Consider the following 13,082-nt stretch of genomic DNA (forward strand, 5'->3'; position numbering starts at 1 on the left):
ATTGAAACAAAATTAATAATTAGAATGACACCATATTTTTATTCACAAAATTTTCATAACACCAATTTGTTACCAAAATAAAGGATTATTTTATTAGTCATACACACATCCATTTCAACAACTTAGGAATCAGATTATAATGGATAATGCTTTAAATTTAATTTTAATTTGATCTTAATTTCTGCCTCATCCATTATAACCCAGTAGTTTATATACATTTCAAATAGGTTAAAAGAAAGTAAGCATTCTCTACAAAAGCTGTAACTTGGAAACGATAACACAATTATGTCATAAAATATTTTACATTTGAAATATTCGCTGTTCTGTTTTCATATTAACAACCCTGCTGTACGGTATACACAATAACAGAAATGACACAATTCCTCATAATAAATTACAGCTATCATAGTGAACTATGTATTTATAATAATTATAGTCATTGGGAAACTTTTTAATACAGCCTTGGAACTTAAAACTAACATTAAACATAACTTAAATAACGACCCTCTCATATAAAAATAATTATAATCAATTAGCATACTGCATGTACAAGACCTAAGATAGACCGCCAGATGTTCATTGAAAGTATAACCAGTTTTGTATATGAATATTTTGATACAATTTTACATATTGTTGGAGTTCTAATTCTATTTTGTATAATTTAATTGCAAGTCTTTTCTTCGATATATTAAATTGCACCGAATGATTTGTTTTAGACTAGAAAACGATGTTTCAATGTCGCTACTGAATACTATGATGTATATTCTAATGGTTTTACTATCATTAGCATATAAAGACGCTACGGTGTAGCGTTGTCATGAAAAACTCATGTGTTCGAAAATTATAAGCGTAAACTAATCAAAATAGATCTATCATAAAAATATCTCGAGAATTACTCAATGGTTTAATAGAAAAAAAAAATATGCTTCCGTTTCTAAACACTCATTTTTAAAAACAGTGTAAGGCTTAAAAAATAAATTAGAATTTAAATTTTAGAACCATACCTTATCAGATTCAATCCACAATAATAGTAGTAACACTAACAGATAAACACTTACTTTTTTTTGTATGAAAAATTCATTATTTTTTATGATCCATTATTGGCACAAGGAAATACACAAAAAGCTGCATTCTAAAATTAGTAATAAAATCATCTCATATTCACTCACAGTTCAAACAATAATAACAATATCAGGAACGTTTACTATTCATATATGACAAACTAATTTACATTTCAACAGTATTATATCTACACTGAAATTGGAAAAAATTTACAGCAATTTTTACATAAAATCTATTTGAAATGACGGGGAAAGGTCTCCTTAAATTCAGAAATATAAGCTTTAATTCGAGTACTGAATTATAAGAAATTAAGTCACAGGATTCATATACCTTTGCATTATTGTTTCATATTTAAAATATTGAAAAAATCTAAGTAATGTCACAGCCAAGCGCTGATCATTGCAAAAATGAATGTCAGAATATAATTACGTAACATTTAATATTCGTAAGATTTTTGAAGGATACAAATTTGTGCAACCAGTTTTCATGGTTTTAAGCAATTACTTTTTTGGTCCAACCTAGTTAAATTCTAAGACATTTATTTCAATGTGTAAATAAAAATAATCACACAATATCCTTATAAACTGCGTTAAAGTATGATTTCAAATCATAAGACAGTAATAGACCCTAAGCATATGATGGTTATAATTCGGTACATTCCAACTCCAGTACATATGTAACAATAAATATGCAACACAGATAAAACTAAAAGGCAGCTGTAGTTATTATAAATCTTATTAATATTTTATAGGAATTAAAACATATAACATGGGCCTCTTCGCTCAGTCTTACACACAAAAGGAGCAATTACGCAAAATGGACTACATTTTTAATCATTATTTACAAATATATATAAATATATTTTTGCATTCTTTGTATTTAGTCCGTTTTACTTCAGCAAAACGACTAATTTTTACAACTTTCACTATACCATAACATGGTATTTACAATTTTAATTATTTTGCTAATCCCAGTGATATTATACTTCTATAATCTAGAAGTACAGAAATTGCATTGATTAATCAAATATCACAAAGTCTAAACAGCGATTGTATTTATTGTTGGTGTTTGCTCCACAATCATTCAATTCATGCAAACAAGCCAGCATCATATCAAGGAACAATATGTTAACTAAAAATCGATTTGTGCAAATATAACGAACTAATACTAGATATTTGTATTTTAATTCATAATTCATTTCAGTTCATACCACAGAACCGTTGGGTAGTTAAAACCAAATACAATAAATTGAAGTTAAGAGGATACAAGCCAAAACCAAATTTATATTTTACCTCCATTCTAAAAAGAGCTCCTTTTAACAAATTGAAGAGCATTTCTGTAACTTTGTGAAATCCAAAATTTAATATAGATTGTTTTAAAATACAGTTTTGGCCCACATTTCCTTCATTTCACATTTTCCAAAAATTTATATAATGGTGATTTTTTTATATTAATAATGCCACTACATCACTAACTTATACTATGAGCTACCCAAAATCCAAATAAACGAATAACAACAACCAAAATTATACATATAAAAGCGTTAGTTGTAAACAACTCTTTACCAGAAAATTACAAACTATACCTCCATCGATCTTCATTATTATAATAGTTTAAATTGACTAAGTTTAAGACTAAATATTTTTTATTACAATTGGGCTTGTGCCAAATTGTTTTTTAGATCATTTTTTAACACTTAAGTAAAAAAGCTCTATTTTATTAGCAAACTCAATTAATCACGATTAGATTATTAATTTGATTCTAGCAAAATAGTATTATTTTCAAGGCCTGGATATATTGCCTTCATATTCTAGTGAGTAAAATTACGACACACATTAAAATGTGATTCCAACAACATTTATCTGAGATCAGCCATTACCAGAACATAATCGACACAAGTCGATTTTTGATCGTAAACGTAGCACTGCTCCAAACTAATCACACAAAAAGAAACTAAAATTATTAACCATATTTTATTTTCCATACACCCCAAACGAAAATTAGGCAGTCACACAATACAAATGGTTTCTTTACCAAAAGAAATGATAAGATTATGAGTTGATTACAAATAATATTAAAAACAGATGTTCAGTGGCCAATGGCGAGATAACATATAATCTATTTAAATTTAACACCATATAACAATATTATTTTTACAACTAAACAATCTGTAGAATCGTCCATTCACAATCCATATCACAAAACCAAGGGCACATCTCTCACTGCCTTACTTTCAGTCCGTCGAAGCACCGATTCCATAACCACTAACAGAACAATCCACTCTGACCTTTATTTGTATAAATTATTCTAGGACGAAATATTTAATTCGAATGCTCGTTTCGTCTGCCTAATTAGCAGAATAAGTATAAGCTACTAGTAGTTAAACACAACATGTATTTTTCTTTTGTAGTTCAACTATGTAGCGTTGTTTTTAATTTACCTGTAATAAGTTTTTTTTTTACTATAAATATGCACCAGACAACATAAGACTAGAGTTACTAACTCTGATAATTAGGCCAACAGTTTCACACAGTTCCATATAATTTAAAATGCAATCTGGTATAGAATGCACATTTTGTTCTTATTGACATTCATTAACATAAAATTAACATGCATTAGCAGTACACGAAAATATATATTTATAATTTTAGCACAAAGTAATGCAAAAAATATTCGATGATAATTGTCAAATAAAAGCAAAAAGTGCACTTTTTTACCATCACAACAATATTTAATCTTTGTACTTTACATCTACATTGAATCTTTGATGTATTATTGAGAGAGTGATAATGTATACATAATCATGTATGAAATTAAATTACACTAATTTTTTTTTTTACATTTTTTTATAAATTTATAACACAATTCCATATTGTCAAGACCTTAAATCTAAAAGTCTGATAAACATAGCAACATGAAATATATTCTATAGAATTATTAATTTACAAATCTTATATACATTTAAAACTAGAAAATTTTGAATTTCACATTTTTTTTTCAATGATGATCAACCGGTAATTTAATCATCAAGACTTTCAAACATATACCTCTATACATGAACAATATTTACAGACATTACTCTTCTAAAATTTATATGACTCGACAGAAATAATTTTTTTCAATGTATTTTGTGATGAAATATGAATGAAAGAATATTATCCATTTTGTACTATATACAAAAGATTTATATACATCTTACCTTATGTACACTAAATTTAAATAAGTTTCACAAAAGTGGAAAAAATACATAACTAAGGAAGGAGAGATGGCAAAAGCATTAGCTGCGTGAAATAAAAAGTAAACAAGAATTTGTGCATAAAACTAGAAGAAAAAAAAAATTAAAAAAATACAAAGATAAACCTCGAATTAAATTTTACAGTGTACTTAATATTAAATATAGTGAATTCGTTGTGCAGTAAAGTCATTGACAGGCACAGTCAGCTTATTATTTACACTCACTTAAAAGTCACTTCATATATTACACTCAGTTTTTCTTTGTTTACTCCGGTTTGCCAGGTGGCCGATGTGGTACAAGTGTATCGTGCCTGCGATACATTAAAAGATAAGGCATTCTCGGAGGTTTCGGCTTTAACACTTGAGCATCCGTCACTTGTGTCACAGTAGAGTCATCATACCTTAAATTATAATTAATTAATAATTAGTAGGTTTATTCTATAATTCATACTTCATATAAACTTGTATTGGTTACTCAGTCATGATTGTCCACATACATTGTGATTAAAGTTTATCACTTTCAGAGACGAAAAATATAAAACATCATATCATTAAGAATTTCTTAGAGGGTTTATACAGATTTTATAAAGATATATATTGTGATTAAAGTTTATCACTTGCAGAGATGAAAAATATAAACCATCATTAATTATTCATCATTTAATTTTACAAAATTTAAGTAGATTGTACCTGTAATAAAGATATACTGAAAATTTCAATCTATATAGCATAAAAATACACTTGATTTTTAGGCATTGTCATCTTGTTGCTAATTAATATCACGTGATTAAAGGACGACCCCAAAGCAGTAAATGTTGTAAAATATGTAAATTTTACTTAGAATTACTTGTTTTAGAAGACCCGTTTATGAAGAAAGGCTTAAAACACTTTTCTGACTGGACTAAATGACTAATTATACTAATAAAAAGTAATCTTACCTTATCCAACCGGCTTGACCATGGAAGGTATCTGTAAGGTAATGTCCCTTCACAGCCTCTACACCTTCATGATACACAACAGCAAAAAGTTTATAAAGCCGTTGCTTTGTAGTGTGTTTTGATGACATTATTTCTGTAATTGTAAAATATATTTTTAGGTTTTGTGTCAATTAATATGTGTAATAAATGTAATATCAGAATTGCTCAGTTTCATTTGTCTACAATGTAACAATTTGTTGTTACTTCAGAGACGAAAAATAAATGTGACATCATTGTAAAATTTATTATTTCATATATTTAATGAATGAATGTATCCAGTATGATAAATCCAGTTAAAATATTATAAATATTTTGGTAAGGAACTTGAGTATAAAAGTAGAAATAAAGTTCTGTGAATCTCATTGTATCAAAGATGAAAATTATCGGTTCTTTTGATTATTACTGAAAATGTTTTATTAAGTTTTATCAAAAAAATTGCAAATTGTTCATTATTTTTTTTAAGAATCAAGATTCTAAAACTTTGAGATACATATCAAGTCATTCAGATCGAGCTTGTTAAATTAAAATTTAAGCTAGCTCAAAATTTTTAGCTCTGCTTATATTGGAGGTTTAAGATTTAAAAGTATAAATTAAATTATGAGAGATATACGTACTTGGATCAATCTTAAGATCAATCGGGAAGTCGATATTCTTGACAATTTTAGCAGTGTGACCTTCGGCATCGAGCTGGAAACACTTGAGATGTAACAGCAATACCACAGGCAGCTGTTCTAGTGAAAGCTGTTGCCAAGCATCAGACACGCCTTCTAGTGTATCCTTCCCAGCTAAAAGTTCCAAAGCGTCCTTCACAGTGTTGGAACGCTGTTAAAAAAATAAAATAAATTTTAGTTTCACTTTGAATATTGTTTACTCTCAGTCGAATAAAGGAAATCAGTAGGAATCAGTATGTACTGTGTGGTTACGGTATTGTACTGTGTGCCTATGGTACTGTACTGTGTGGCTACGGTACTAAAGAATATAGCCACCCCCTCTCTTCCCGTGGGTGTCGTAAGAGGCGACTAAGGGATAACTCAGTTCCGCTACCACCTTGGAACTTAAAAAGCCGACCGGTGGCGGGATAACCATCCAACTGCTGGTTTTCAAATACACAGGCCGAAGACGGGCAGCAGCGTCTTCGGTGCGACAAAGCCAGTACTGCGGTCACCAACCCGCCTGCCCAGCGTGGTGACTATGGGCAAACACATGAGTTCACGTTATTTTTGGCGTAAACTTGTGGACGCCTATGTGCAGCAGTGGACTGTATTGGCTGTAATGATTGATCGAATGATTGAAAGGAAATCAGATACAGGTTGCCGGGTAATCATATTGTTGTATAAGGATCGTTCAAGTTGACTCACCTCGATGTCGAGCTGCAGCGTGAAGAAGGGCTGCACGGCGTCCGTGACGTCGTGGTGCGGCGCGCGGTGCAGGCGCAGGCGCGTGCGGCCGCGGAAGATGTCGGCCAGCGGCGTGCGGCGCGCCGCCCAGCGCCGCTCCACCGCGCCGCGGTTGCGCGGGCCCATCACCTGCGCACGGGGCGGTTCAGTGGGCGGAATACGAGGACTGCTGCTACTGCGACGTGTCACCGCTGGCCCTAGGCCTCTCTTTTTGTGTCGGATTGGAGGATATATTCCCTACTACGAGTGACGATCGTCATCAGGATACATTATTCTTAGGATTCTTATTCAATTAGATTGGCAAACAATCGTTCGACCCGCCAGATAGTAAGCCGTTCACAATACATATCGATGCCTAACAGCCAAAAAGGGTTAAGCGACATTTTTTGAGAAACTGAGTTATATATATAGTTAGAATCGAATACAACTATACGCTTAACCCTTTTTGGCTATTAGGCATCAATATTATATACGATCTTTCTTCTACATAGAGAAAGAGACCTATGCCCAGCATTGAAATATTACATGCTGAATCATGATTGTAATATTATATATTTTGAAACTCTTAAGGCTCAATATCTAATTTAGACAATTTGACCCATACAGTTCCTGAAATACATACTGAAATAATGGAATATAATTTAAATTTATAGAAATCCCACAATTTAAGAGCTCTATTAATATATTATCGACTTTGACCACATTTTAATATTAACAATATCAACTTGTCATTTTCAAACCAAAATTCGTCGGGTTCATAGTGGAAGGCGATCGCGGCAGTGAGAATTAAAGTCTTGGACGACAACTGCTAAATCTAATTTTATTACGTTGAGTAATTTGATTGAAACTTGTCTTCATACTAGAACGCAACTATATTTACTGCTTCTTTTAAACTACTTCTGTTAAAGACTTAAAAATTTATAATTATTATTTAAATTATAGAGCTTTTAAGTTTAATAGTTGTATAAAGATTCAACTTTTACACAGTAATGGACAAGTCATGTATGATTGATGATGTCAATGTATGATTACTTCGTTTTAAAATTCGTACAAAATAGATTTTGCTATATTAAGCAAAATAATTATAGCCAAGATATAACTGAATATGATCACTAACCTTCCATTCATCATCATCATCATCTTCTTCTGTAGGCTGTTCTTGAGCGATAACACCATTTGTTTTCCCGTAATTGTCTTTAGGTTCTTCAGGTTCTACTAATTTTATAAGCTAAAAAAAAAGAAAACCATATATTTAGAAATTTAATAACACAGAAGAAAAAACATAACTCAATCTGCAACATTATCCCTGATCTGTTTGTTCTAGACATTTAAATGACTATCTTTTGTACAGATAGCTAAATTTTATTGAAAAAAAAAAAAACAACTTTATGGTTATCACACTATTTATCTTTAAAAAATAAACAATAATGATAAAATCTACACAAATACTATAAAGTAGAAGAGTTTGTTTTCTTAAATGCGCTAATGGGAAGGCCTATGTCCAGCAGTAGACTGCAATAGGCTGAACTGACTGACTGATAGCAATCGTTATTCAGCAGCATTGCATTAAGCCGGCCCTTCTCCTACATGGAAAAAGGCCTATGCCCAGGAGGAATACATTACCAACTCATATTAATTTATATATATATTGGAAAAAATTTGAAATATGAGTCAGGGATCTAGGATTTTATTTCTCAATAAGCATTAAGGTGTGTTTCTTACTTCGAGCATTTCATCATTAAGTGAGTTGAGGAGACATCCGAGAAATTCTTCTGCATCCTCTTGTCTGCCTTCCTGTGAGCCGGGGAAGGGCCGTAGGGCTCTTAATACTCGGAGACCTGCCGAGCCGTCTAGTGGGGGTCCCGCTGGCACCGCGGGCGCAGTCCCTGAAGGGCCCGCCTCCCCTCGTCCACGACGCGCTGAACTTGCTAGGGGACTGAACTCGTAGCAAAGTTCCACCCTGAAATGTTACCAACATATAACCAATGAAACTACCGGGGCTCTTATAATAATATAATCATAGCCGTGTTTGCTCACAAACAAAAAAAAAAGAGTATGCAATTCATACACGGCAGAAGTGAAACTACTGAAAATTAGCCTATGAGAGATTTTTTTTTTTACTGAGAATATAAATTACTGTGTAATGTAACCATTCTTTCCTATGCACTTATGTGTTTGTTTCTTTATCGTGACGCGATTTCGTTTTATCGAGTTACAAACCACAATGATTCTAAAGAAGTTTCACTTCATAAATCTACTTTAATTACATCAACAAGTTATACAATGTAGATAACCGAAAAAAATAGTCATTTAAACGTATTTAAAATTATTAGAGAAAATCATTTAATTCAATTAAATCAACAAGGACCCGTCAGATCTCTCCATCAAATATAAAAGGTGACGATGTGGTCCAGGTGTCATGTGAGAAGCATCAGATTTCGTTTAAAAAAATCATCAAAATTGGTACATCCGGTCAAAAGTTATGAGGGACAACCCAAAAAAAAATTTGTCTGTTAAAAAGATTTTTTTTAATAATTCACATTTAAACCAGTGAAGATAGCTTTTGAAAGCAAAAAAACTTATAGTAGGATAAAACCCATTATAAAAGAAAGATTTTTCATACCAAATTTTGTAAACAAAAAAAAAAGAAAAATAAAAAACCATAAAGGTTTTTTTTTTAATCTTTCACATGAATTTTAAGGTTATGCAATAAAAGTGTAAATACAAAAGTTGTAGGTCTTTTCAGTACCTACAACTTTACCATTGAACTTTTTTTCCATAGGACTTTTAGTTTAGCCGGAAATCGAGATAAACTGTTTTTTTTTACACGTTTACAACTTCACCAACTATATTTTTTTTTACTTTTTTCAATTTTCAAAAGCTAAAGTACTGGTCTAATTTGCTTGTAATCAATAAACTGTAAAAGTAATTAATTGATTTTTTAGTTTATATTTTTTAAACAAAACCAACATCATTCAGAACAAATCATCGTACTTACATTGAATCAATAACAGGTGTGCTCGATTTTCCGCGCCGCGTTTGATACGGGAGCGCTTTCAGCATATTATAGAATGGCGGGCAAGCGATCAATGCTTGCAGGATGGCATTCACATAACAGTAGTTGGAGCGATTAGTAAGGCCGCGAGGCAATAGAGAAACAGGACGATTCTCCAACTGATATTTTGAGAGAAATTCTGAAAAACGAAATTTAAAAAGATAAATAGATAATTATGTTGAAAAATAAGACGACGAAAAATAACATTTATTAGCGAAAACGTCATATACAAAAATATTATTTTTATAAAAAAAATTAATCCAATTAATAACATTAGTTTATATTGCCATTATCATTAAGATATAATCAGTGGTCATTTTTACTTGTTTAAAATTAGTTATGCTAGTTTGTATTACAAACTTTTAATAAAAAAATATGTGTAATATTTACCTCCCATTCGGTATGAATTTGGGTCGTCACTGAAAGGCGATGGTTGAACGGGAGCTGTAGGTGAACTCTCTTTTTGTATAGGTACTTCTCTGACTTCCGTATTAGTAGGTGTAGAAGACGGCGATTTTATTGCCTGAGTTGCTGGGCTAGCATTGCTCACAGCATTTACTGACGTTTTCTCGGAATACGAAACGGTAGGCGCAGCTGTAGTAACAGGCCTTGATGCAGGTAATGGAGCCTTTTCAACCGCAGTATTTTGTAACGGGGACGCATCAAACGGAGGTACTTTGGCTACCGGTTTTTGGACATTAGTAACTGCCGGTGGCGAAAGAGTTGTAGGACTGGACGGTTCTTCTATTGAAATGGTGGAAGAAGTCGTTGTAGTTATACTGCTTGTTTTGTTAGAAAAAAGACTAGCCCACGATTTTCCAGGCGCCGGTTGTGGTTGAGGCTGTACAACCGGGGTGGGTATTGGTTCCCCTCTGTTTCTTGGAGTCGGGGGAGGGGGGAAATCTGATGCAGTGGGAGCCGGTGGAGGCAGTTGAGGTGCAGGGGCAGGTTCAGGCACTGCCGCTGCCGCTGCCGCGGCCTTTCTTGAGTGAGCAAATGGCGATTTATTTGTAACAATAACTGGGGGCCCCTGAGCGTGCAGTGTAATGGAAATCGGCATTGGCGCTTTGCTGGGAGGCAATGGCGGATCTCGTTTAGTATGTTCTACTGGCACTACTTTTTCGTGCTCAGCATTTTCGTTTGACGGAGATCGATTTGTATTGCCTTCACGTTTTTGTCTGTTTCCAAAAGGTGCTTTTGAAGTGGAAATCGACTGTTGTAAAGGGACAGAAGTAGGGACGGCAGGTTTAGGTGGTTGCTTGCCAGTCGAAAAAGGTGCTGTAGCTGTGGGTCCTTTTAATGCTTTTCCAGGCACAGGTGGTATTTTTGCACTCATCGCTTGAGTATTTGGTGCAGGTGTCTGTGGTAATGTTTTATTTGCTGTACTTATAATCTGGGTAGGAGGCTCTTGAGGTTTATTATCTGGGACCCAAGCTGGTTTAGTAGCATCATTCTTTACAGTCGATGAAGTTTTCTCAGAGGGAGTAGCAGGTTTTGATGCAGTAGCTTCAACAGGTTTTTCTTGTTTTGGACTACCTGGTCCTTTAGAGATTTTAAGATCTTTAACAGGGATCGCATCAACAGTACTAGTAGCGGCACTCGTTGTTACTGTCGCTGTCGACGGAGGTTTTTGTTCCTGGGTTTTTTCAGGTGTATAGGTTTTGTTGTGATTTTGTCCCAAAACAAAATTCTTAGCGTGTACATTAAATTGATGTGGTGTGGATTGATGGGGAGGTTGTTGCTGAATAGGCATAGGTGCCGGAGGGTGCGGAGGGGGTATGTACATAGGGGGTATGTATTCTACGGCGCCTTCAACTGGCGCACCGTACTGTGGAGCGGCATAATGTGCACTTGCATAATAAGCATCTACCGCTTCTTGCTCCATGACAACTTCTTGTTGATATTCATCGGGTCCTTTATCACCTGCGTCACCCTCGACCGGTATTGGATATTCTTGATAATATGGTGGGTAGGCGTATGGTCCATACACTAAGGGCTGATACATAGGAAGATGGTACAACGGTGCACCTTGTGCTTGGGCCGCTGGATAGTACTGTGAATATGGAACATAGTACGGAGGCGGTTGAGGCGGAGGCGGTGACGGAGCTCTTTTGTTACGACGGTCTCTTCTATGATTCCTCGAATTTCTTTCTACTTGTTGTGGCGGTTGTGGAACGTATTGCGGCTGCGGTGGCTGGTAGTACTGCCCCATGTACCCGTGTACGTTAACATTGGCTGTTACTTGGCTAACGTACACGTTGGGAGGGGCGACAGGCCATTGATGGGGGGGCGGCGGGGGGTAGGTGGGCTGTACGTAGGGCGGCGGCCCTCCCGCGCTCCGCTGCGGCGAGTGGGGCGCCATCTCGCACTCGCCGCCCGACAGGCTGTCCAGGCTGCTCGACACGGTCGGTGGCCCCGCCGTGCTCGATGAACAAGATGATATATCTACCAACATTTAACTTGTTAGGATAAAAGACAACTAAGATGTTTTATAAACCCTGATTGATCCACGAGAGCCGAATTTAAGGTGTAAAATTTTTACATGTCAACATTATAATGTCATAAATTTATAAGACAATAAGTAAAAACGTATTTGATTATTTAATACTTTATTGCGCATTTAGAATAAGAAATTTCTAACTTAACAAAATGACAAACTTCTTGATATTTATTACATTAAAAAAAAAAAAAATACTTTGAATACTATATTTTAGTTTTTCTTGTAGAATTTATATTCTCTGGTACATGCTTGTCACTTAACTTTTTAAAATACTGGATCAATGCTAATATTTACTTGTTCAAATATGTGACTCTGTGGCTGGTTGAGTTTCACGTTATTTGTAAGACCTTTTAATTCTAACAGGATTAAATTTAATACTTGCCTACAGCAGGATCAGTCCAACGGACGTTTGCGATTGTAGATGCAGTCCCAGGTTTTTTCTCAAAGAGCGCACACTGCAAACTGCTCAGTTCCGCTTCTTTCACATCTGACAAGTCTAGGAACTCATATTCCTGCAACATGGCACATATATTCAAAAGTGCTCTTATATCTAATATTCCCTTTCAATACCACTTTTCTTTATGAATAAGAAACAGAGATTGATATTTTTTCTTCTTCACATAAACTGACAACATACATTTACATACAAGACAAAGCATCTAACGTCCATGTACATATATAAAATAGAATAAATTGATTTATTTTTAGGAACGAGTATATTGTTACTCCACAAGTTTTACTTACTTTTTTTATATATTTGGTTTTAAAGCAACATGGAAGAATATAAAATAGACAACAGGTTTTAAGTGTTTTTATTATTTATATTGTTGGTCTGGTTGTGTTAGAGCCTCAAAAAT

The 13,082-nt window shown here is 33.9% G+C and overlaps 1 protein-coding gene across 1 annotated transcript; it reads right to left on the reverse strand.

The window, feature by feature from the left end:
* Nucleotides 1–16: 16 nt before the first annotated feature.
* LOC123659409 (ubiquitin carboxyl-terminal hydrolase 10-like) lies at nucleotides 17–12,746 on the reverse strand. Its single transcript, XM_045594625.1, is given in 9 exon segments — nucleotides 17–4,697; nucleotides 5,235–5,367; nucleotides 5,888–6,095; nucleotides 6,632–6,799; nucleotides 7,788–7,898; nucleotides 8,393–8,630; nucleotides 9,669–9,864; nucleotides 10,116–12,184; nucleotides 12,604–12,746. Coding segments are annotated over 9 exon segments (3,402 nt in total). The 3' UTR covers nucleotides 17–4,561.
* Between the last annotated feature and the right edge of the window lie 336 nt (nucleotides 12,747–13,082).

The sequence above is a fragment of the Melitaea cinxia genome, chromosome 14 (assembly GCF_905220565.1).
Source record: "Melitaea cinxia chromosome 14, ilMelCinx1.1, whole genome shotgun sequence".
Taxonomy (NCBI): Eukaryota; Metazoa; Arthropoda; class Insecta; order Lepidoptera; family Nymphalidae; genus Melitaea; species Melitaea cinxia.